We start from the raw sequence: 26,916 nt of genomic DNA, 5'->3' as shown, positions 1-26,916 counted from the left end.
TTGACTACTGTGGCTGTGTAATAGCTTCTGAAGTCAGGTAAAGTGAGGCCTCCCACTTTCTTCTTCTTTTTCAGTAGTGCTTTGCTTATCCGAGGCTTCTTTCCCTTCCATATGAAATTGGTGATTTGTTTCTCTATCCCCTTAAAATATGACATTGGAATTTGGATCGGAAGTGCGTTAAATGTATAGATGGCTTTTGGTACAATAGACATTTTTACTATGTTAAGTCTTCCTATCCATGAGCAAGGTATGTTTTTCCACTTAAGTATGTCCTTTTGAATTTCTTGTAGTAGAGCTTTGTAGTTTTCTTTGTATAGGTCTTTTACATCCTTGGTAAGATTTATTCCTAAGTATCTTATCTTCTTGGGGGCTACTGTGAATGGTATTGATTTGGTTATTTCCTCTTCGGTGTTCTTTTTGTTGATGTAGAGGAATCCAAGTGATTTTTGTATGTTTATTTTATAACCCGAGACACTGCCAAACTCTTCTATTAGTTTCAGTAGTTTTCTGGAGGATTCCTTAGGGTTTTCTGTGTATATAATTATGTCATCTGCAAATAGTGATAACTTTACTTCTTCCTTGCCAATCCGGATACCTTTTATTTCTTTGTCTAGCCTAATTGCCCTGGCTAGGACTTCTAGCACGATGTTGAATAAGAGCGGTGATAAAGGGCATCCTTGTCTGGTTCCCATTCTCAAGGGAAATGCTTTCAGGTTCTCTCCATTTAGAGTGATATTGGCTGTTGGCTTTGCATAGATACCCTTTATTATGTTGAGGAATTTTCCTTCAATTCCTATTTTGGCAAGAGTTTTTATCATAAATGGGTGTTGAACTTTGTCAAATGCCTTTTCTGCATCTATTGATAAGATCATGTGGTTTTTATCTTTTGTTTTATTTATGTGATGGATTACATTAATGGTTTTTCTGATATTAAACCAGACTTGCATAAACCCTTTATTATGTTGAGGAATTTTCCTTCAATTCCTATTTTGGTAAGAGTTTTTATCATAAATGGGTGTTGAACTTTGTCAAATGCCTTTTATGCATCAATTGATAAGATCATGTGGTTTTTATCTTTTGTTTTATTTATGTGATGGATTACATTAATGGTTTTTCTGATATTAAACCAGCCTTGCATACCTGGTATAAATCCCACTTGATCAGGGTGAATTATTTTTTTGATGTGTTGTTGGATTCTATTGGCTAGAATTTTGTTGAGGATTTTTGCATCAATGTTCATCAGGGATATAGGTCTATAATTTTCTTTTTTTGTAATGTCTTTACCTGGTTTTGGTATCAGGGAGATGGTGGCTTCATAGAATGAGTTGGGTAGTATTTCGTCATTTTCTATGCTTTGGAATACCTTCAGAAGTAGTGGTGTTAACTCTTCTCTGAAAGTTTGGTAGAACTCTGCAGTGAAGCCCTCCGGGCCAGGGCTTTTTTTTGTTGAGAGTTTTTTGATTACCGTTTCAATCTCTTTTTTTGTTATGGGTCTATTTAGTTGTTCTACTTCTGAATGTGTTAGTTTAGGTAGGTAGTGTTTTTCCAGGAATTCATCCATTTCTTCTAGGTTTTCAAATTTGTTAAGAGTACAATTTTTCATAATAATCTGATATGATTCTTTTAATTTCATTTGGTTCTGTTGTGATGTGGTCCTTCTCGTTTCTTATTCGGGTTATTTGTTTCCTCTCCTGTATTTCTTTAGTCAGTCTAGCCAATGGTTTATCAATTTTGTTAATTTTTTCAAAGAACCAGCTTTTGGCTTTGTTAATTCTTTCAATTGTTTTTCTGTTCTCTAATTCATTTAGTTCAGCTCTAATTTTTATTATTTGTTTTCTTCTAGTGCCTGATGGATTCTTTTGTTGCTCAGTTTCTATTTGTTCAAGTTGTAGGGACAGTTCTCTGATTTTGGCTCTTTCTTCTTTTTGTATGTGTGCATTTATTGATATAAATTGGCCTCTGAGCACTGCTTTTGCTGTGTCCCAGAGGTTTTGATAGGGAGTATTTTCATTCTCGTTGCTTTCTATGAATTTCCTTATTCCCTCCTTGATGTCTTCTATAACCCAGTCTTTTTTCAGGAGGGTATTGTTCATTTTCCAAGTATTTGATTTCTTTTCCTTAGTTTTTCTGTTATTGATCTCTAGTTTTATTGCCTTGTGGTCTGAGAAGATGCTTTGTAATATTTCGATGTTTTGGACTCTGCAAAGGTTTGTTTTATGACCTAATATGTGGTCTATTCTAGAGAATGTTCCATGTGCGCTAGAAAAAAAAGTATATTTTGCAGCAGTTGGGTGGAGAGTTCTGTATAAGTCAATGAGGTCAAGTTGGTTGATTGTTGTAATTAGATCTTCCGTGTCTCTATTGAGCTTCTTACTAGATGTCCTGTCCTTCTCCGAAAGTGGTGTGTTGAAGTCTCCTACTATAATTGTGGAGGTATCTATCTCACTTTTCAATTCTGTTAAAATTTGATTTATGTATCTTGCAGCCCTGTCATTGGGTGCATAAATATTTAATATGGTTATGTCTTCCTGATCAATTGTCCCTTTTATCATTATATAGTGTCCTTCTTTGTCCTTTGTGGTGGATTTAAGTCTAAAGTCTATTTTGTCAGAAATTAATATTGCTACTCCTCTTCTTTTTTGCTTATTGTTTGCTTGATATACTTTTTTCCATCCTTTGAGTTTTAGTTTGTTTGTGTCTCTAAGTCTAAGGTGTGTCTCTTGTAGGCAGCATATAGATGGATCGTGTTTCTTTATCCAGTCTGTGACTCTCTGTCTCTTTATTGGTGCATTTAGTCCATTTATATTCAGCGTAATTATAGATAAATAAGTTTTTAGTGCTGTCATTTTGATGCCTTTTTATGTGTGTTGTTGACAATTTCATTTTTCCACTTACTTTTTTGTGCTGAGGCGTTTTTCTTAGTAAATTGTGAGATCCTCATTTTCATAGTGTTTGACTTTATGTTAGTTGAGTCGTTACGTTTTTCTTGGCTTTTATCTTGAGTTATAGAGTTGTTATACCTTTTTGTGGTTACTTTATTATTTACCCCTATTTTTCTAAGTAAAAACCTAACTTGTATTGTTCTATATCGCCTTGTATCACTCTCCATATGGCAGTTCAATGCCTCCTGTATTTAGTCCCTCTTTTTGATTATTGTGATCTTTTACCTGTTGACTTCCATGATTCCCTGTTATGTGTATTTTTCTTTTTAACTAATCTTAATTTGTTTGTTTTTGTGATTTCCCTATTTGAGTTGATATCAGGACGTTCTGTTTTGTGACCTTGTGTTGTGCTGATATCTGATATTATTGGTTCTCTGACCAAACAATATCCTTTAGTATTTCTTGTAGCTTTGGTTTGGTTTTTGCAAATTCTCTAAACTTGTGTTTGTCTGTAAATATCTTAATTTCGCCTTCATATTTCAGAGAGAGTTTTGCTGGATATATGATCCTTGGCTGGCAGTTTTTCTCCTTCAGTGTTCTGTATATGTCATCCCATTCCCTTCTTGCCTGCATGGTTTCTGCTGAGTAGTCTGAACTTATTCTTATTGATTCTCCCTTGAAGGAAACCTTTCTTTTCTCCCTGGCTGCTTTTAAAATTTTCTGTTTATCTTTGGTTTTGGTGAGTTTGATGATAATATGTCTTGGTGTTTTTCTTTTTGGATCAATCTTAAATGGGGTTCGATGAGCATCTTGGATAGATATCCTTTCGTCTTTCATGATGTCAGGGAAGTTTTCTGTCAGGAGTTCTTCAACTATTTTCTCTGTGTTTTCTGTCCCCCCTCCCTGTTCTGGGACTCCAATCACCCGCAGGTTATCCTTCTTGATAGAGTCCCACATAATTCTTAGGGTTTCTTCATTTTTTTTAATTCTTTTATCTGATTTTTTTTCAGCTATGTTGGTGTTGATTCCCTGGTCCTCCAGATGTCCCAGTCTGCATTCTAATTGCTCGAATCTGCTCCTATGACTTCCTAGTGCATTGTCTAATTCTGTAATTTTATTGTTAATCTTTTGGATTTCTACATGTTGTCTCTCTATGGATTCTTGCAACTTATTAATTTTTCCACTATGTTCTTGAATAATCTTTTTGAGTTCTTCAACAGTTTTATCGGTGTGTTCCTTGGCTTTTTCTGCAGTTATCCTAATTTCATTTGTGATATCTTTAAGCATTCTGTAAATTAGTTTTTTATATTCTGTATCTGATAATTCCAGGATTGTATCTTCATTTGGGAAAGATTTTGATTCTTTTGTTTGGGGGGTTGGAGAAGCTGTCATGGTCTGCTTCTTTAAGTGGTTTGATATGGATTGTTGTCTCCGAGCCATCACTGGGAAACTAGTTTTTCCAGAAAATCCGCTAAAAAAAAAATGCAGTCAGACCCCTATCAGAGTTCTCCCTCTGGCTCAGGCTATTCGGATGTTAATGAAGCTGCCTGGGGAGGGTGGGGGAGGGAACAGAGAGATAGGAGAGTAGCACCTCAGAATATAGCCAGAGTTGCTTGTCTTGCTTGGAATGACTATTATATCTGAGATTCCCGTGGGCGCGTTGCCTATGTGTGCTGGCTGTGTGGAGATTGCCCCCGGGGGGTCTGGCCCGCTGGAGTCACGGTCAGATCCTCAGCTTCCAGCCCCACGCCCAGTGTCAAGGCTCCCCTACTGGGACGATGCCCTCTCGACTCCAAAATCAGTCGCTGCCTCCCGGGGACTTCTCATCCCTCCAGCCGCATGGCCGTGCCGCCCCCGCGAACCAGGTGGGCCCCCTCCCGGGGTTAGTTCAGATGGGTGGAGCAGCTCCCCGTGCTTGTGCCGTGACCGAGTGTCCCGGCTGAGACGCTGTTCTCCCCGCTCCAATACCAGTCGCTGCCTCCCAGGGACTTCTCCTATCGGCTGCGTCCCACGCCGCCGGCGCGACCCAGCTGGGCCCCTTCCCGGGGTTAGTTCAGGGGGGTGGAGCAGCTCTCCGTGTTTATGCCGTACCTGCGTCCAGTCCAAATCCCGGCGAGACGGTTCCCCAGCTGGGACGCTGCTCTTCCTGCTCCAAGACAAGTCACTGCCTCCCGGGGACTTCTCCTACCGGCTGCGTCCCACGCCGCCCGCTGAACCAGCTGGTCTCCCTCCCGGGGTTAGTTCAGGGGGGTGGAGCAGCTCTCTGTGCTTGTGCCGTACCTGACTGGTACGCTGGCTCCAGGCTCTGGAAACAATCGCTGCTTCCCCGTATTAGTTCGTTCTCCGTCTCTAAATCTGTGTTTGTTGTTCAGGGTTCGTAGATTGTTATGTATGTGATCGATTCACTTGTTTTTCTGTGTCTTTGTTGTAAGAGGGATCCGAGGTAGCGTCTGCCTAGTCCGCCATCTTGGTTCTGCCCCTGAGCTCTTTCTTATTTGAGAGCACGTGCTCATACTTTTCCTCCCTGAAGGGCAATTCCTTCCATCCCTCTCACAAATGGTTTGCTCACAAACTTCACCTCTCAATTTAAATCTCAATTCTTCAGAATGGCCTTTCCTGATCACCAGATCTTAAACAGTATGCCCACACCCTCACTCTTTTATTTTTTACAATAATGACCACAGCAAAAACTCAAATAGCTTTTTTCTGGTTTCAGTGGCAGAATTCTTGTCTTCCATGTGGGAGACCTGGATTTGATCCCCGGAACACCTCAGGTACAGCTACCACTCACCTATCAGTGGAGGCTTGCATGTTGCTATGATGCTCAACAGGTTTCAGTGGAGCTGCCAGACTAAGACTAGGAAGAAAGGCCTGGTGATCTACTTCTGAAAATCAGCCACTGAAAACCTCATGGCTCACAATAGTCTGATCTATAACTGATCATGGGGATGGCACAGGACCACGTAGCATTTTGTTCTGTTGTGCATGGGGTCACCATGAGTCGGGGATCAACTCAACAGCAGCTAACAACAACGACAATCCTCACAATTGCACTATGAAGTTGTACAATATTATCATCCCTACTTTAGACAAGGAAACTAAGGCACAGAGGGGAAATCATTTGCCCATGGTCTCCAGAGTCTGTACTCTTCACCACATAATACCACCTATATCAAGATACTTGTTTACTTCCCTTAGTAGAATTTATCACAATTTGTAAGTATTTGGTGTGTTTGGTTTTGTTTTTTCCTGGCTCCCCAAGTATTACATAAACTGCATAAGGGAAGTGGTTGTCTCTGCCTTGTACACTGCAATATCCTAACATAGCACTTGGCCACATAGTAAAACTCAAAAACTTTTATTGGAAGAATGTGTCTTTACAGCAAGCTGTATTCTCAGAGTAGATCTGAGGGGTAGAGGGACTACCTTGGAGACTTGAAGGTCAGCGACCACATCTGCCTAAGTCCCTTTCAATTTTCCTTCCACTCAAAAGACACAATAAACAGCAAGCCCAACAAATGAACAATATATTATTTCCTATTAAGGAAGCAATTTCTGCTTCAGGGTGATGCCTGCCTGAAGTGCATTTGAAGTGGTTCACAAAGTACATTCGGTCATCCTGATTCAGTCCGTCATCCCTGACAATACTTAGCTTGGTGAATTTCACCTCTTTGGCAAACTAAACCCTTATTATCAGACATGTTCGTATTTAGTTACAGGGGATTAGCAAAATGCATTCCTAAATCTACATATTTATTCAGTAAGTTGATCTCCCAAACAAGCCATTCTGAGAACTGTAAGCATTGGCATTTGACAGGAATGGTCACTTTTGGGCTAAGGCAAGGACTCTCCCAGCAAGCTGACTCCCAGACTTCTAGCAAGGACTTAACAAGAAAAGAACATTGTCAATTGCTTCAATCTGGGGGAATTAATACATTGGGTCCTCCATGGCTTGTCCCTTAACTATCTATAGCACACATAGCCTTGTTTCAAGAAATTAAGCCATTTAAAGGGACAATGGAAGCAGACAAGACCAGTGTCTTACACTTTGCCATGAGAAGAGCATTAAATTGACGCCAACTAGAAAATAGTTACCCAAGTGCTGAAGGATCGACCAAGGGAAGCCAGTCTGGGCTTACGCCCTGGCAGCAATTGGCAATGTAGGTAATTTGCATGCAAATGATAGGAAATTGATTGCCTCCTGACTGGACATTAGGAAAGATGCTGAATTCTAGAAAAGGGTTGGCTAATTCTCCAATAATCTCCTAATTGCAAAATATCATGCCTTGGATCAATGTTCAGTCCCCTGTGACCTCACTGTAGCAGCTGACATTGCTGACATTCCCTCCTTGAAATTCTCCCCCTCCTAGTTTGTAGGATGCCAATCTGTCCTGCTTCCTCTCCTAGGTCCCTGATTCAACCTCCACTGGGACTCTTCCCTCATTATCCTTTCAATGGGCTAATACCCTGTGTTTCATCTTTAGTTGTATAGCATCACTCATCTTGCATCATACAGCTTCAAACATCCCTTTGCATCAATGTCTACCAAATGTATATCTCCAGTCTCTGGTGGGATAATTTGGAAAACGATAGGGGTGATGGTTGTACAACTTGATGAAGATAATCAATGTTATTGAATCGTAAATGTAAAAATTGTTGAATGAACCAATGTTTTGTTATACATATTTTTACTACACACACACAAAAAAATTATATCTTCATTCTCCACTCTCCTGAATTCCAACCCTGTATCTGATTACCTACTATATATTTCCACCTGGGGCGACTATGAGTCGGAATTGACTCCACCAGCAGTGGGTTTGGTATTATAAATGCCTTAAACTTTACATGTCCCAAGCCAAACATGCCATCTTCCCTCCAAAATCTACTCCCCCCCACCCTAGTGTCAGAAAACCCAATAAACAAAGTACGCATGGGCCCAGCTGTGCCTTCCCACCAATCTGCAGTGCACAATTTCACCTGTCCCCTACCACATCAAAGATGTGGTGAAACCCATGAGAAATTGCTCACCACAGATTAGCAATTAAATGCAATTAAGCCCATGCCTGCCTTGCTCAATGCAAGCTGGTGCATATCATGCTTACTGGTTAACCCATCCCTCTCCCTCAGTATTCATCATGCTCTTTAATGATTCCAGGGCAAATGGGCTAGAAAGTTCCACATTGTTCACCATCAGGTCAGCTGACTCGACCCTCTCCTTCAATTCCACTCCCACATTCAATTAGTTCTGTCAATCCTGCCTCCTAGAAATCCTTATCTTCTTCCTTCCCTTCTTCTCCAGCTCCAATGTGACTACCTTAGTTCAAGTGCTCTTGCCTGGGTTATTGCAATAGCTTCCTTATTGATCTGTCTCTAGCCTCTCCTCTTCTACACCATCTTCCACACACTACTCTTGCTTCCACAGTAATCTTTTTAAAACATGAATCTAATCATGTTAATCGCCTACTTTAATACTTCAAATAGCTCCCCACTGCCAAAAGCAGTGGTTTCCAAACTGTGTGACTCCCAATAGAGGTTTATTTATTTATAAATGATATCCATGTACTATTCTAATAGTAAGTTACATGTAACATTTAGTTTATTTTGACATACAGTAGAGAATATTTGGTATTTTTATCTGATCCCAACAGATTAGTTTGCATACCCACAGGGGTACTCGCTTTGTACTCTAAGGATAGATGCAGAATCATAATCTATGCCACTATCCCCCAGCTTAAAGGATGAAGTCAGCCTCCTTGGTCTGGCATTCAAGGTGCTTCCAATCCAGCTTCAACCCACTTTCTAGGTGCATCATTCTGCCCTTGCCTACTGCCAGCACCTCAGCTTCTCCACAAACATACTATTCATCATGGGCATGGCATGGTACAAAGGACCTATGCTTTGATGTCAAATCCCTCCCTGCCAACATCTACCTGTGTAACCTGGAGTCATTTCTGTGCCTCTTTGGGCCTCAATTTCCACTTCTACAAAGTGAACATAATAATGCATCTGCTTTGCAGGGTTGTTGTATTAAATGAGGTAGAATGAAAAGTGATACAGGGCCAAGCACAGAGGAGATGCTTCATATATGGTCCCTAGTAAGTATTCCCTGGGTGGTACAAATGGGTAAGCTTGAGTACTGTCAAAAGGTTGGTAGTTCAGACCCACCCAGGGTATCTAGAAAGACAGGCCTAGTGATCTGTTTCCAAAAAGTCACAGCCTTGAAAACCCTATGGAGCACAGTTCTACTCTGTACACACGGAGTCACCATGAGTAGGAATCAACTCAACGGCACAAAACAACAACTGTGGTAGCAGAAGTAACAGGAAGTCTTATTACATATGTTATTCTCTCTGTTTGGAATTTGTGGCTCTCTTTTCTCCTGTGGGCTGGCCTCTTAAATACCATTCAACGTCTAGTTTAGAACATCACCTCAAGGAGGGAGTGTCAGCAACGTCAGCTGCGACGAGAGGTCACGGGGACGGAACGCTGAGCAGAGCCATGATATTTTGCAGAAGGATTACTGATCTTCTCCAGGTAGAGTTTGACATTCAAACCTGTCTGCCCCCTTGGAGCCATTTGCAAGCCTCCATTGTGCTATTATTATATCACTTATCATTGCTTATCCCCGAGAATTTGATTGCTGGTCAGCATGCCTGTCTCCCCCACTAGATTATGGCTACCTCAGGAAGCCCAATTTATCAATTTCAGAGTCCCCAGCATTTAACAAAGCACCTAGCACTTAATAGGTGCTCAATAAATGTTTGCAGATCTTTCCATGAGCAAAGGGAAAAGAGAACCATTTAAAAATACATACATATGCATACCATTTCAAGTTATAATAACAGCAACTTACTTATCAGTTTACAAAGCACTCTCACATATGTTTGTGAGAAACAGGTTGTTATCTCCCCCTCAGCACTGCAGCAACTTATAAAATAGATAAAAATTAAAGAGAAATAACTGACAATACCCCTTTGATGATGGTTTTTTCTTCCATCCTGATCTGATGCCAAGTTAATGTTATCATAAAATAATTCTATTAACGGCAGTTGTGCAGTTTACTGAGCCATTACTGTCATCAAGAAGTAAAATTACATTCAAAATGAAAATAGAGGCTTACATAGGAATAAATAGTATTAACATGCAAACAAATGACATGCAGGAGAAATAACAGCAGCAATGTGACAGGCATGGAGCCCATGTTCAGCAGAAACATATGATTACATTTTAATATTTATTCATATACGAACATTGAAAACAAATCACACTGGCAAGTACCTTCGAGTCAAATTTATAATTGTTTAAAAAGGCAGAGGCTTATGTATTCCCACCGACTGCAGGCTACTATTGTACATACCTGAGCTTTTCACAGGCAATCTTGGTGCCTAATGTATTCATGACCTAGAGGGTGAACTGGTATATAAAATTTACACAGGAAGAAGCAGAGCTGGTTTGGGGGGAATATGGAGCATTAAGGAACATGCAAACAAAAAGAGCAAATGAGGCCAGCACAGAGCTGGCCTCTGGGTTCAGATCATCTTGTTCTGAAGGCAATTAGAGAAGGGGCAAGATCGTTTGGCCCTGGGTGAGGTGAGCCAGCCTGGTGGTATCAACTGGAGTTGTCACCATGCTTCTCTGACACCCATTTGAATGGAGTGGCACCCCCAACGCAGGCAAGTGGCATTCCATACACATTGGAGATCTTTCTTGGTCCCCGGGAGAGTGGTGGGAAGAGGGTGACTCATCCAGACACAGCTGCTCCCATCCGGACTCCGCATCCACTTCTCTTTCCCCAACCAGTGCCTCATTTCCAAGGAGTATGACCCTCATATTACACCTACCATACATCAGTGTTTCTTTATTCATTCCTTCGGAATAAGGATAAAGTCACAGTTACGCGGACAGCTTCATCACAATGGCATCCTCCTCTTGGCTGAATTCCTACCGTACTTGGGCATGGTATAGGTGACCTAGCATCTAAAGCCACACACTCATGCTTTTTAGCAGCACCCCCACTACTCCCCACAAAAAAAAAAAAAAAGGACCCAGGAGTCAACTTTTCCAGCTGGAGCAGGTCAGCTCCTCCTTTTGGCCAACCAGACTCCATACATGAGTGGTCCTAAAACTGTATCAGTTCCCAAATTTGCTTTATCACGTAAGGCAGAGTGATTCTTAACTGTGTGGTCTTTGAGCTTGCATCTAAGCCTTAGTTTCTTGATCTGTGAAAGGGGGCTTGAATGAGTATCTACTGTGTGCCCAGGGCTATTCTTGGTGTTTGGGATAATTAGGTGTACACAGTAGACAAGTATCCCTGCATAGGTGAGGCAGTAAACAGAAATGAAATAAATTACTATATAGTATGTTAACATGTGGTTAGTCCTAGGGGAGAAAAAGAAAAAAAAAAAAAGCAGAGTTAGAAGGAGGGGGAGGAGAAGTACTAGGGAGGTGGACAACTTTAATTAGGGTAGTGAAGGTGCCATCTGAGCAAGACTGTGAAAGAGGTGAGGGAGTTAGTCCAGCAGATATCCAGGGAAAGGGTGCAAAGACCCTAAGTCAGGAGATTGAGCCACAGCCAGGAGGCCAGTGTGGCTGGCACTGAGTGACAAATGGTAGGAAATGAAATCAGAAGGAGATGAGGTTCTCCATAGGAGTCTTGTGAAGACTATGGAGATAACGCATGAAATGTATTTACTGGGCAATAATAACTGTGAGTACTTACTAGGTGACCAACGCTGTGCTAAGCACTTTATATTTGCTAGCTTATGTAATTGGCACAACTGCATAAGTACTATTATTATGCCTATTTTACATAGGAGGAAACTCAGGCTTAGACAGATTAAATAATTTTCTCAAAGTAAATGGTAGGGTCTAAATTCTAAATTCCAGCCCAAACAGTCTGGCTCTGGAGACTATGTCTTTAACCACTGTGCTGCTGCCTCTCACAAGCAAAAAGGATGATGCAGGGTAGGTAGAGGAGTTTGTGGATGGCAGAGAAGGCCCAAGAGACTGGGATTACACACAGAAGGAGGAGAAAGACAAGAACGGAATCAACAGGACTGTAACAAGCACAGAAGGCATGATGCAAAAGAAAAGACAGGCACAGCAAGCAGCCCGGCAGAGAGAGAACTGGGCCCAGCAGCTACTCGGGTCAAAGGGGCCTGATCCCAATCACAGGGGAGATGGAAGGAGCAGACATAATTAGGGACCATCCAGGGCCACCAACAGGCCAAGGTGAATTCATGGGACCAGCAAAGTTCCTATATTGTGTACCCAAGAGGCACAGGCACCTGATAAAGGTATGGCCCATCTCCTAAAAGATAAACAGCAAGAACAGCTGAGGATAGCATGAATTCCCATCCAGTAAGCCAAATTTTAAGCTTGAGTCAAGATTCCAAAATTCCTTCTCACTAATTCAATTATAAGCTTTTGAAACAAACACCCTTGTTGTCTCTCCTAGGTGAAAGTGTGACAATAACGGTTAACATTTATTCTGTTTATGGAGTAAGTACTGGATATTGTAGGAGTTCCAGTGTGGAACAAACAGTGAAGGTGCTTAGCTACTAACTGAAAGATCAGATGTTTGAATCCACCTAAGGCACCTCAGAAGAAAGACCTGTCAATCTATAGCCTAAAAATCAGTCACTGAGGTTTAAAGATTATCTCAGGACAATAGTTTCAGGGCTTCAGCCAGCCTTCATGGCTCCAGAATGTCTGGAGTCCATGAGAATTTGAAATTCTGTCCTTCATTTTCTCCCTTTTGATCACAATTCTTCTATAGATACTTTGATCAAAAAGCAATAGTAGCAGGGCGCCATCCAGGAAGCAACTGTCCATGGAGGTAATTAGCCACACATCCCACAGCCATATTCTCCTCCTCTTCCTGACTCTCCTTCTCCCTCTGTTGTTCCAGGCAAATAAAGACCAATCGTTGTGCCTTGGATGGCCGCTTGCAAGCTTTTAAGACCCCAGACACTACGCATAGAACTAGGAGGCAGAACAGAAGCACTAAACATGTTATTACACCAATTAATCTCAAACCAAAAAGGTCCCCTGAAGTCTTCTTAAACCAAACGGCAGTTTAGCTTAACTAGTAAAAAATGTCTGCCTTGAGCATTATGCTCTTTGAAAAACTATCTACATGGGATCAAATTGACAACAGCAACTCTAAAGATTAGATAGGAACCTTAGGAGGCAGTGACTTTATGTTAATGGTGGAGGAACAACTCAGAAAAGGAGGCTGAGAATGGTTACACAACTCAAAGAATGTAATCAATGTCACTAAATTGTACATGTAGAAACTGTTGTATTGGCGTATGTTTTGCTGTATATATTCTCAACAGCAACACCAAAATAAATACAATTATTTGAAAAAATCAGCCACTGAGAACCCTATGGAGCACAGTTTTACTCTGAAACACATGGCTTCACTATGAGTCAGTGTTGGCTTGATGACAACTTTTTGCCAGATACTCATAGAAACCTTTATACATTTAACCTCATTTCATCATCAAAACCCTAGAAGTCCAACAGCCTTCTTTACAGAAATAGAAAAGCCAGTCTTCAAATTTATGTGGAAGGATAAGAGACTCTGAATAGCTACTTCTTGATTTCAAAACATACCATAAAACCACAGTAATTAAAATAGCTTTGTACCAGTGTAACAACAGACATATATACCAATGGAACAGAATTGAGAGTCCAAAAATAAATCCATACATCTACGACAAGAGTGCTAAGTCCATTCAGTGGGGAAGGAAGAATCTCCTCAGTAAATGGTACTGGGAAAATTGGATTTCCACACGCAGAACAATGGAACAGGATCCATGCCTCACACCATACACAAAAACAAAAAAGGATCAAGGACCTAAATGTGAATATGAAAACCATACAATTCTTAGAAGAAGATATAGGAGTGTGGCTGGGGGACTAGTTTGTAACAACGGATTAACAGATTTGACAAGAAAAACACAAGAAGCTGAACACAAAATAGGTAAATGGGACCTCATAAAAATTAAATACTTTTTTTTATTCATGAAAAGATCATTACAAAAGTGAAAAGACAACCTACAGATTGGGAGAAAAATTTGGGAACCATATATTCGATAAGGGTCTAATGGGCAAAATATAAAAAAATTTCTACAGCTTAATAGCAAAAAGACAAACAACTAGTCAAAAATGAGCAAAGGGCTTGAACAAATATTTCCCCGAAGAGGATATTGAGATGGTCAACAAGCACATAAAAACATACTCAACTTCATTAACCATTAAAAAAAACCAAATCTGTTGCTGTCAAGTCAATTCTGACTCATAGCGACCCTAAAGGACCAGAATAGAACCGTCCCATGCAGATTCCAAGGAGTGGCTGGTGGATTCAAATTGTGCACTTTTTGGTTAGCAGCCAAGCTCTTAACCACTGCGCCACCAGGGCTCCCATTAGCCATTAGGGAGATGCAAATCAAATCCACAATGAGAACTACCTCACCCCTATTAGAACGACAATGATCAAAAAAATGGAAAACAGTAAGTACTAGCAAGGTTGTAGATAAACTGGAACCTTCATCCATTGCTGGTAGGATGTAAAATATTACAGCCACTGTGGAAAACAGTTTGGCAGTTTCTCAAAAAGTTGGACATAGAACTACCATATGATCCAGCAATCCCAATCCTAAGAATATACCCAGATGAAGCGAAGGCAGGAAACCTATACACCAATGTTCACTGCAGCATGTTTCACAATAGCCAAAAAAGTGGAAACAACCAAAATGCCCACTAACAGATGAACAGATATACAAAATGTGGTATATACGCACATGGAATACTGCTCAGGCATAAAGAAAAATGAAGTCCTGATACATGCCACAACATACATGAACCCTGAAAACACCACGCTGAGTGAAATAAGTCAGTCACAAAAGGACAAATAATGTATGATCTCACTTATATCAAATTACCAAACATAGAGATCAAAGATTTCTACCCTTGGTGGTACAATGATTAAGCACTTGGCTGCTAACCAAAAGGTTGGTGATTTGAACCCACCCAGTGGCTGTGTAGGAGAAAGACCTGGCAATCTGATCTAGTCCTATAAAGATTAAAACAAAGCAAACAAACAAAAAAAAAGCAAGCCCACTGCTGTGGAGTTGACTTCAATTCCTTACAGGAAAGAGTAGAGCTACCCTCACAGGGTTTCCAAGGCTGTAAATTATTATACAAGCAGACTGCCATGTCCTTCTCCCACAAAGCGGCTGGTAGGTTCAAACCGTTGTCCTTTTGGTTAGCAGCCGTGTGAACCCCATGGGGCAGTTCTACTCTGTTACATGAGGTTGCTGTGAGTAGAAAACTGACTTGATGGCACCTAACAACAAAGATTATTAGCGTTTACTGGGGGTGGGAGGAAGGGGGAAAGGGAGTTTTTACCTAGGGGGCATTGAGTTTATGTTAATGGTGGTAGAATGATTCGGGAAAAGATAGTGAGAATGGTTGCACAACTTGAAGAATGTAATCAATGTCACTGAATTATATATGTAGAAACTGAGCTGGCGTACATTTTGTAGTGTATATTTTTACCACAATATGGATGGATGTATGGGTATATGGACGGACAGATGGAAGGACGGACAGATGGATGGATGGATCAATCTACAAACAGACAGACAGACAAATCCCTATGAGCTAGTTTATCTCCACTTATAGATGAGGAAACTGAGGCTCAGAGAAGCTGGGTCACTTATTTAGGCACTTACAGGGACAGAAGTATTACTCCCTCCAAGATCTCTCCTAAATAAACTCTGTGCTTATAGCCATTATTTAATAACGTTCTACCTCCGGTACTCTAACCTAGGGCAATATTAGGATTTGTAGGCAAGAAGAAAACAAATGAGAGCAAATCCCACTGTAGCACTGAGCTCTGCATCTTCTCTCTTTTAGAGGGCCATCCTCACAGAAACCCTGTAGTCTCATTTGTATGTTCCCGGTCAATAGGCAGGGGAGCTACTCAGTGTCCATCATGTGAAAAAAGGAAGATGGGCTGCTCTAGACTCCAATTAACTCCACAAATTCCCCAGTACCTTGGCGCTCAGCGGAAACTCTGGTGGCGTAGTGGTTAAGTGCTACAGCTGCTAACCAAGAGGTCAGCAGTTTGAATCCGCCAGGCGCTCCTTGGAAACTATGGTGCAGCTCTACTCTGTCCTATAGGGTCGCTATGAGTCGGAATCGACTCGACGGCACTGGGTCACTGGGGTTGGCACTCAGCAGAGCTGGTTGTCTGCACTTCAGGACATAAAAGGCCCTGCAAGGAGCTTTGTAAGGAAGAATAATTGCTTCAGCTCTTTCTGAATGTTCCTCACTATGCTCTAGATCTCCTAAGGGCTCAGTCACTCTAGAAAATCCTAGTGGGTACTGGTCATATTTATGGCCACCAGGATCTTTTGGACACACTTCCTGCAATTTAGTAATTTCCCATATGTTTAAGCCTGACTCCCTGTGGCAGAAGCCATAACCTGCTCTCCCAACTTCCTTTGTAGCAATGGCACAGCATGTGACCTATGCTCGTCCAATCAGAGCCACTTGCCTTTGGCTTTGCCTTGAGAGCTAGTGACACAAGAAAGGGGAACAAGAAGCTCGTTTTCATTGGCTAAGGGATAGAAATGAATAATACCCCTTCCTCAAATTCCATACCCTCTCAACAACTTCTTTTCTACCCTTACTCACCTGCATCTTACATATTGATACAGGAAAATCCCTTGCCCTTGCAAAAGTTCATAGGCAGTATGTGCAAAGAAAAAAATTGCAGGGAACAAATAATGGGAGTCACATCAGCTGCAATTATGCACATGGGGAAAGAGAACAAAGGAATGACAGGAAAAAGACACACAATAGAAGATACAATGCACCCAAAAGCAATCATTACATTCTGATTTCCTACCAGCTGGCTTAGAAATCTCAAAGCATCAAACCTTCTATTTTATAGATCCAACTAAAATGCCCCCTAATGTGAGGAAATCCCCTGATCATTTCCTGATGCTCTCAAGGCTCCATTAGAAAACAGAAAACTGTTAAAGATTATAAAACGAACAAGACACATAAAAACCGACTTCTTCCAGCATGAAGTCCCTGACTCTTTGCAGGTTAGCCTACATTTTGTTCATGAGGAAAGATTCAAGTTTAGGCTTGGGTTACCTTAGAGATATCTCATCTGACCAAATGCATGTTCTTAGCCCACAAACACACTTCATCCAACAGGTGCCAATAATGTTCTATATGTCATGCTAGGGATTCAGTAAGGAAGAGCAAATCATACCATTCCTTAAAAGGCTGAAAGTCACTTGGACAGGGCAAAAGGGCAGAATGTTATGGGTTGAATTATATCCCTCAAAAATATGTATTTTAACCAATTTCATATGGAAGGGAAAGAGGCCCCAGATAAGTAAAGCATTACTGAAAAAGAAGAACAAACTGATTTTAGAACCTATTATACCACCACAGTGGTCAGAACAGCCTGGTAATGGTACAACAACCGATACATAGACCAATGGAACAGAATTGAGAACCCAGACATAAATCCATCCACATATAAGCAGTTGATACTTGACAAAGGCCCCAAAACAGTTAAATGGGAAATAGACAGTCTTTTTAACTAATGCTGTTGGCATAACTGGATACATCTGCAAAAAAATGAAACAAGACCCATACCTCACTCCATGCACAAAAAAAAGCTCAAAATGGATCAAAGACCTAAATATAAAATCTAAAACGATAAAGATCATGGAAGAAAAAATAGCACAATGCTAGGAGCCCTAATACATGGCATAAACAGTACACAAAACATTACTAACATGCAGAGGAGAAACTAGATAACTGGGAGCTCCTAAAAATCAAACATCTATGCTCATCTAAATACTTTACCAAAAGAATAAAAACACTACCTACAGACTGGGAAAGAGTTTTTAGCTATGACATTTCCAGTCAGTGCCTGATCTCTAAAATCTACATGATACTGCAAAAACTCAACTACAAAAAGACAAATAACCCAATTAAAAAATCGGCAAAAGATATGAGCAGACACTTCACTAAAGAAGACTTTCAGGTAGCTAACAGATACACGAGGAAATGCTCACGATCATTAGCCATTAGAGAAATGCAAATCAAAACTACAATGAGATTTTCATCTCACTACAACAAGGCTGGCATTAATCCAAAAAACAGAAAACAATAAATGTTGGAGAGGCTGTGGAGAGACTGGAACACTTACACACTGCTGGTGGGAATGTCAAATGGTACAACCACTTTGGAAATCAATTTGGCACTTCCTTTAAAAGCTCAAAATAGAACTACCATACGATCCAGCAATCCCACTCCTTGAAATATATCCTAGAGAAATAAGAGCCTTTACACAAACAGATACATGCACACCCATGTTCACTGCAGCATTGTTTACAATAGCAAAAAGGTGGAAGCAACCAAGGTGCCCATCAACAGATGAATGGATAAATAAATTATGGTATAGTCACACAATGGAGTACTATGCATCGATACAGAACAGTGATGATTCTGTGAAACTTTTCATAACATGGAGGAATCCAGAAGGCATTAAGCTGAGTGAAATTAGCCAGTTGCAAAAGGACAAATATTGTATAAGACCACTATTATAAGAACTCGAAAAATAGTTTAAACAGAGAAGAAAATATTCTTTGATGGTTACAAGAGGGGGGAGGGAAGAAGGGTAGAAGAGGGGTATTCACTAATTAGATAGTAGATAAGAACTACTTTAGGTGAAGGGAAAGACAACATACAATACAGGCGAGGTCAGCACAACTGGACTAAACCAAAAGCAAAGACGCTTCCTGAATAAGCTGAATGCTTCGAAGGCCAGCGTAGCAGGGGCGGGGGTCTGGGGACCATGGTTTCAGGGGACAACTAAGTCAACTAGCATAATAAAATCTATTAAGAAAACATTCTGTATCCCACTTTGGAGAGTGGCATCTGGGGTCTTAAACACTAGCAAGCAGCCATCTAAGATGCATCAGTTGGTCTCAACCCACCAAAGTGGAGCAAAGGAGAATGAAGAACATCAAGGATACAAGGTAATTACAAGCCCAGGAAACAGAAAGGGCCACATGAACCAGAGACTATATCAGCCTGAGACCAGAAGAGCTAGATGGCGTCCGGCTATAACCGATGACGGCCCTGACAGGGAACACAACAGAGAACCCCTGAGGAGTAGGAGGGCAGTGGGATGCAGACCCCAAATTCTCATAAAGACCAGACTTAATGGTCTGACTGAGAGTAGAAGGACCCCAGTGGTCATGGCCCCTAGACCTTCTGTTGGCCCAGGACAGGAACCATTCCCAAAGCCAACTCTTCAGACAGGGATTAGACTGGACAATGGGTTGAAGAGAGATGATGGTGAGGAGTGAGCTTCTTGGATCAGGTGGACACTTGAGACTATGTTCACATCTCCTCCCTGGAGAGGAAATGAGAGGGTAGAGGGGGTTAGAAGCTGGAGAAATGGACACGAACAGACAGAGTGGAGGGAGGGAGCAAGCTGTCTCATTAGGGGGAGAGCAACTGGGGTATGTAGCAAGGTGTATACAAGTTTTTGTGTGAGAGACTGACTTGATTTGTAAACTTCCGCTTAAAGCACAATGAAAAATTTTTTAAAAAGATACGTATTTTAAATACTAACCTCTATGCCTGTGCTTATAATCCCATTTGGGAATCGGCTGCCTTTGTTATGTTAATGAGACAGGATTATTATAGGGTATGTCTTGAGTCAATCTCTTTTGAGATATAAAAGAGATTAAACAAACAACCTGAGAAGCAGAGATGGGGGAAGAAAGTTGCTAAGCCACATGAAGATTGCCCAGGAGCAGAAGCTCAGAAGAGACAAGAACCTTCTTTCAGAGGTGGAAGAGAGAGAAAACCTTCCCGTACAGCCAGCAGCCTGAATTTGGACTTCTAGTCTCTTAAAGTGTGAGAAAATAAATCTGTTTGTTAAAGCCATCCACTTGTAGTAGTTCTGTTATAGCAGCACTAGATAACTAAGACACTGACCAATATACTCCCTGTATGTTTTTATCTCTCATTACACATACACGGCCTAATCACACATAAAACAATCCTCTGACTTAAAAAAGGTAAGGTGGACATAAATAGTTATTTTGCAAGTTTCTTTTGAATGTCTCCATCCATCTCTAAATCTTTCAAAACTGCAAATAACCTCTGTGATACTGACCACTAAACAGCAAATCTCTTGGGTGTTCTAATACATCAGCTCACTCATGGGCCACGAGGATCTCAAGGACAAATAGATCAACCGCAAATACCTGTTCATCTGTCATGTACAACCTACTAACCAAAACCAAAAACCAAACTCTTTGCTGTTGAGTCAATTCTGATTCATAGCAACCCTATAGGACAGAGTAGAACTGCCCCATAGGGTTTCGAAGCAGCAGCCGGTGGATTCGAACTACCAACCTTTTGGTTAACAGCTGAACGCTTGCTTAACCACTGCACCACAAGGGCTCCGTACAACCTCCTGGAGCCAAATAAATGTCAAATCACCTGTCTTCTGCTCTCCCCAGTCCCAGTCCATCTGAATACAGAGTCCTGGTAAGTGTTCACCATACCTCAAATCAAGTGAAAAATGTCAGATGAAACACAGAAGAGCCGCAAATCACAAATCACATTCATTGGATGAAATGTAACTTTACAAAATATTAGCTTCAGACTAACAGACAAGATTTTTTCTTTCTTTTTTTCCCAAGTGAACTTAAAGGGTACAATTATCCTAATTCTCGAAGTTGGATTTTGTTGAGCGACAGCTGGATATAGTTAAGAGAGTTTCTCCAATAGTACAAAGACTGTTGTATCCCAGAGGAATTGCACAGCTAATCAATCACTCTTATATAACAAGTACTCACTGTGAAAATAATGTCCTCGACCGAACAATGAACTTGAACACATATTCCAAAGCCTTCAGAGTTCTTAGGATGGGCTCACATTGCTCCCCTCTGCTGGACGTATCTAAGTAAGTCTTCAGAACCGTCATCAATTTCCTGAATAATGAATTATATTTTCAAAATACATCTCTTTCCACCCCCAGCATGGTAATTAGTTTTCTTAGTAAATTATAAGGCATTCAATCAAAGGTTAAAGGTGGTGATGGAGTCAAGCTCACTCAACCATTTGCAAGCATAAAAATAACTTTGCTTAAAAAACAGATTTATTACAGGGAGTGGATATTTACTGCTCCTAAAAAGCAAGCAAAGAAAAAACTACTGAGGGAAAAAAAATCTTTTGACTTGGGAAACTAGTCGTAATCAGGGTATAAATGGGAATAAGGGTGGTGACAATGTCCTTTTCAGTCCTTTCTTCCTACGGAAAATGTTCTTGTAATATCATGGAACTCCCTTGCTAAGAGACTTTCCATCTCTCTTCACTACCATCAGACTTCAAACTATTTGGCCTAACTTTCAAAGCCCCTTCACACCCTGGACCCCACCAACCTTTCCAGCATCATCTGCCATCCCTAACCCTAAGTACCCTATATCCAAGGCATACTGAGCTACTTGGCATGTGTGCTTCCTTCTGTCTCATCTTTGAATCTCAGTGCCTACATTAGTAGTTGCTCAATAATTGATAGCTGAATAAATGAATGTTTGAATGAATTAATGGATACCTCCAAGTACTTCTGTCATCATACTATTCATCCCAACCTACAGGCTTACATATTTTTACTGATATCCAAATAACCCAGTCATGTTTGGGATGGATTGAGAATGTCAAAAAAGTTAGAACTCACACTGGCTGGTTTGAGAAGGAAAGCATTCAAGTTCCTTATGACCCAGACATCCAGCAGGAATACAGGAGGTAGAAATGAAAATTCCATGTGCATAGTGACTTACTTGTAAGCCAAGGTAGCACTGAAATGCTGTTGGATGTAAGCCTCCAAAACAGCGTTGAAATGCTGGAATTTCCGGTCAGCAATGAGTCCTATTATGTAGATCTGAGGAAGACGCAAAGAATCAGTGTTTTCAGGGAAAACGCAGGAGAGGAAGCTATATTTATATGGCATAATTGAACCTCTATCAAAATTTTTTATTTCTCATCTGTTTGTCCAGGAGTTAGCTTGTTGCAGGGTGTAATATCATGAAAGAATCTCATGGTCAAATTAGTTTGAGAAATCCTAGGTAACCATCATTAAACTGCTTTCTCTATTGTAGAACTTTTCAGTCTTTAATACACTTATATGTACCATGAATCTCCAAGAAGGTCATGCAATGGGCAGCACTTCCCTAAGTTATTTAATCAAAGTATCTTTTTTTTCATGAAGCTTTGCCGGCAAGCACTGGGTTAAGGAATAGTTGTCTCCAAGCAATGTCTGTAAAAATACAAGTGTCCTTACTAGGCACTGATACTGCAATGCAGATGTTTCTTACGTTTATTTTGACATGATCCTGAGAAAACATGAGTTGTAACAGGAAGAGGAGGAAGATACCATTTGGAAAGATGGAGAGAAGAAAGATATGAATGGCATACCACCTTGAAAGTTTCTGGATAGGCAGAAACAGTGTAATGGCTCTGAGAAGTCAGAGAATATGAGGAAGAAGGAGGTAAAAATGGGAGTTAGGAAACATATTGTGTGCTTTACAACCTTACCAGGGACTAGTTCCCAGTATTTATGCAAAGTCAAAGGGATCATTCACAGTACCCAGTTTCACCGTACGTTCAACAGTACCAACCTGACATCAACACTTAAAATTCTCCTTTCACCCATCCTGCCCCGTGCTTTCAAAGGGACTCAAAATGCCAAATGTTACAGTGCCTCTAAGAACTCATGAGAAGGGGCACAAGGGCCACAAGTTCTTCTCAGTACTGTCATAATAGACACACACTGATACCAACCAAATACCCATCCCCTCCCTCTTACCAGTGCATCAAAGACAAGGATGTCATACTCATTACTTTGAGAATGCTCCATCATGATGTTGAAGAGGGCATCCAGAGTGTCTTGGAGAAACTAGAGAAATAATGAAGGTCACATTAAGGAAGAGTACACACAATCCATAGATCCTACTCTTAAGAGTTTACCCAGGAGAATGAGTGCACACATCTACTAGAAGTCATGTTCAAGACATTCATGGCAACACATACTAGGATGGCTATTTTCAAAAAAATGGAAAACAACAAATGTTGGCAAGGATATAGTGAAATTATAACATTTGTACATTGCTGGTGGGAATGTAAAATGATGCAGCTGTTATAGAAATAGCTTGGCAGTTCCTAAAAAAGTTGAACAAACTACCATATGGCCCAGCAATTCCACTCTTAGGTACATACCCAAAATAATTTAAAGCAGGGACTCAACTAGACAATACATACCAATGTGCATTGCAGTACTATTCACAATAGCCAAAAAACGGAAACAACTCAAGTGTCCTACAGATGAATGGATAAACACGATGTGGTATATCCATTCAATAGAATATTATTCAGCCATAAAAAGGAATGAAGTTCTGATGTATGCTACAACATGGACGAACCTTGAAAACATTAAGCTGAGTTAAATACGCCAGGCACATAGAACAAATATTGTATGATCCCATTTATATGAAATATCTAAAATAGGCAAATCCATCGAGACAAAATAAGATTAGCTGTTACCAGGGACTGGAGAAGCCAAGAATGGGGAGTTAAAATGAATGAATGAATGAATAAAGAGATCCATTTCAATTTTATTCATTACAATTTCATTCATATCCATAACTTGGAGCAACTTCAATGTTCATCAACAGCAGAATGGTGACTATACTGTGGTATTTTCACACTACAAAATGCAATACAGCAATAAAAAAGAACAAAAGGACTTTGACATGCAACAATAACTCTCACAGACATTGTGTTGAGGCACTCGCCTGAAACAAAAATTTTCATTCTTTATGATTCTATTTTTATAAAGTTCAAGAAAGGCAAAAACCCACCCATGATGATAGTAACCTGAATAGTGGTTACACCTAGGGAGGAGGTGGCTATTGACTGAGAAGGGGTCCGAGGAAACTTATTGCAATGCTGAAAATGTTCTTTATCTTGACTTGGGTAGTGGATCCATGAGTGTGTACACATGTAAACATTCACTGAGCTGTACTCTCAAGATACGTTCTGTACATATTTTCCTGTATGTATATTATACTTTAATAACAAAGTGGTTTTTTTTAAGAAAAAAAAAAAAGGCAAAGTGAGAGAATGGAATTTCCTCCCCAATGATTTCTCCAAGCTGCCCAAAAGAAATTAAAAAAAAACCAAAAACTGAAACCTATTGCCGTCTAGTCGATTCCAACTCATAGTGACCCTAAAGGACAGAGTAGAACTGCCCCATTGGGTTTCCAAGGAGCAGCTGGTAGATTTGAACTGCAGACCTTTTGGTTAGCAGCTGAGCTCTTAACCACTGTGCCACCAGAGCTCTTCAAAAGAAATAGACCTTATAAAAGAGGTTGTCTAGGGAATTTCCCTGCCATTGTTGAACCAGGTAAGGGGGTCAATAGTGCATATTAAGAGCATTGATCTGGAAATTCTACCACTGATTCTCTACGTATGGGCAATTAAATAAAATTTGATTCCTCTCCTTCTCAAAGGATAGGTCAATATTTCCTACAGTCCTTCCAAACACAGAGCTACCATATTAAACTATTTAGTTCCCGAGTTTGTTGCTGAACCAAGTTCATGATGGAAGCAAGATCGCCAGGACTGCTGGGAAACACTTGTCTAGATTCATACCACTGCAGAGGAGGGTTGCTTTCATTAGACCTGCACTTAGGACACTTAATATTCTCCACCACCATGTGGATGCAACACCATGCCTGACGTTTGCATTGTTTTCTGCTTGTTTCACTTAAAATGTGAGCCTGATGTCTTTCCCTTTCTCATCTTTAATACATGATGCTCTCTAAGCTGAGATGCTCTCTAACAGTAACTGTCTATTAAACTTGATATGTTTTAAATGCTTTAGTTCAATTATTGGCTTTTTTTTTTCTTTTTGGTTAAGTATAAGAGACTTGCTAAGCAATTTTAAAACATCATCACCTTCAGTGCTCACAACTCTGAGAGGTAGGTCATAGACGTAATATTATTACATATATAAAGGCAAGTGGGTGAGCTGGAATCCAAACCCAGACTTATCTTTTCACAGAGACTGAGCACAACCATATGCCACTCAACATTCAGTGCCATTGAACCAAGTCACATCCCCAGATCTCCCCATAATTTCCCCATGCAACCTGGGACAGTGTGCCCCACTGTCAGAGAAAAGAGCTGCCTCATCTCCTTTGACAGTTTATTTCTCCCCAGAAACCACCCATGATTTGAGGCTGCCCATTGGTAGATGGATATGAATAAAATGAAGCCCCACTGACCTTTACTACTTCTTCTCCGTCCACAATCTTCAATTTTTCTAAATTCTCCTGTAGCAGTTGAGGCTTCATACGCCACTTCAGTAAACCCAGCAAGCCCACTATAATAAAATCCAGACAAGTAGAATTACTACTTCTTGCCTAAAGTGTCCTTATTAGAATCGGCACATGAGTACATGACAACACACACATACACACACACAAGTTCCCAATGGGTTCTTTTACCGTTCTGGGTGAGCTTCGTGGAGCACACCAGAGTGGAAATGGAGAACAAATCCCGGGAGCTGACGGACAGCCCCCCGACACTGCTAGAGCTTCGGCTCAAGGTGGACCCCTTGTTTTCCACGTAGTGTCGATAAGAAGGAAGAGTCAGGTAAGCACTGGCATCCTCCATCTTCTTGCTGTCCCCCTGAAAACAACACCTTGGTTACTGCCCCAAGCCAAGGCTACCAGCCCAACGCTACACAGGGCTCGCAGTGGCCAGACCACATGCTACAAGGTATGGAGGGTCAGAAATGGAGAGGAAAATCATCAAAGACAATAAACAAAAGCTGGTAGGTCAGGGTTGTTCGTCCGCTCAACAGGGAAAAATCCAAAGTGATATTAGTGGAAAGGGGGCTGATCAACCAGATGAAGACTCTTTCAACTTCATTACTAGCAAAAAGGAAACTGAAGGTTTCCAGACAGGCCATTTTAATTCATCAGGAATTTTTTGAGATCATAACACATGGACCCCAGCAGGAGAAGGAATTGGTTTAAAGTAGACGTTCACAGCTCAGGCAGTACAGTCAGACAGCCCCAGGAGCTAGACTCTGTTCCACCATTTACAAGTATATGCCATTTTGGATATGTTTCTTGGCCTCTCTGTGCCTCATTTATGTAAAAACAGTTAACATACTTGGCTGCTAACTAAAAGGCTGGAGGTTCCAGTCCACCCATAGGAACCTTGAAAGAAAGGCATGGTGATCTACTTCCAAAAAATTAGCCATTGAAAATCCTTTGGTGTACAGTTCTACTCTGACGCACATGAGATCACCATGACTTGTAGTCAACTCAATGGTAACTGGTTATCCTAAGGGTAATACTATTTCCTACTCCTAGAATTCTTGTGAGAACTGAATGGGATAATGCATATGGAGTACTTAGCGGAGCTTCTGACAGGTAAGTCCCTTCGAATGCTGTAATGAATCATTAGAGGTAGAATTACAGGAGATAACATTTACTGAGCCCTTACTATGCACCAGGAGCTGCACTATTCCTTAGTTTACCTCATTTAAGCCTCACAACAATCATAGGAAGCTGATACTATAATCATCCTGTTCATAGATGAGAAAACTGAGACTTAAGGAGGGTGAGTAAAAGGAAAACTGACTGCAGCTGGGCCTCTGCCCCCAACGAGGTCACAATCTGGTGGGGAAAATGACTTTCAAGCCAAGAACGACCCTGCCATGTGATAAATGAGAAAAAACAGATGGCTGTACTGAAGAAAGGGAGTTTTTCTGGGAAAGTCAGAGAGGCTCAAAGAAGACAATAACGTGAACAGGCCTTGTTGAGGCCATGTATGCCAGGTAAGCCACAGGAAAAGGGGTCATTTCAGCCTACAGGTTGAGGAAGCCAAATTCAAG

At 40.8% G+C, this 26,916-nt stretch overlaps 1 protein-coding gene across 1 annotated transcript in view; it reads right to left on the bottom strand.

Moving 5' to 3' along the window:
- Positions 1 to 26,916, bottom strand: part of DOCK2 (dedicator of cytokinesis 2) — a 543,298-nt gene that overhangs the window by 439,081 nt on the left and 77,301 nt on the right. The window contains exons 18-22 of the mRNA XM_049874293.1: positions 25,517 to 25,700; positions 25,295 to 25,392; positions 22,816 to 22,905; positions 21,791 to 21,891; positions 20,807 to 20,941 (exon numbers count right to left, since the gene is read on the bottom strand). Coding sequence (XP_049730250.1) covers positions 20,807 to 20,941; positions 21,791 to 21,891; positions 22,816 to 22,905; positions 25,295 to 25,392; positions 25,517 to 25,700 — 608 coding nt within the window. The remainder of the gene's footprint in view (positions 1 to 20,806; positions 20,942 to 21,790; positions 21,892 to 22,815; positions 22,906 to 25,294; positions 25,393 to 25,516; positions 25,701 to 26,916) is intronic.

Source organism: Elephas maximus, chromosome 2 (assembly GCF_024166365.1).
Source record: "Elephas maximus indicus isolate mEleMax1 chromosome 2, mEleMax1 primary haplotype, whole genome shotgun sequence".
In the NCBI taxonomy this organism is placed as follows: domain Eukaryota; kingdom Metazoa; phylum Chordata; class Mammalia; order Proboscidea; family Elephantidae; genus Elephas; species Elephas maximus.
This window is presented reverse-complemented; position numbering and strand designations above follow the sequence as displayed.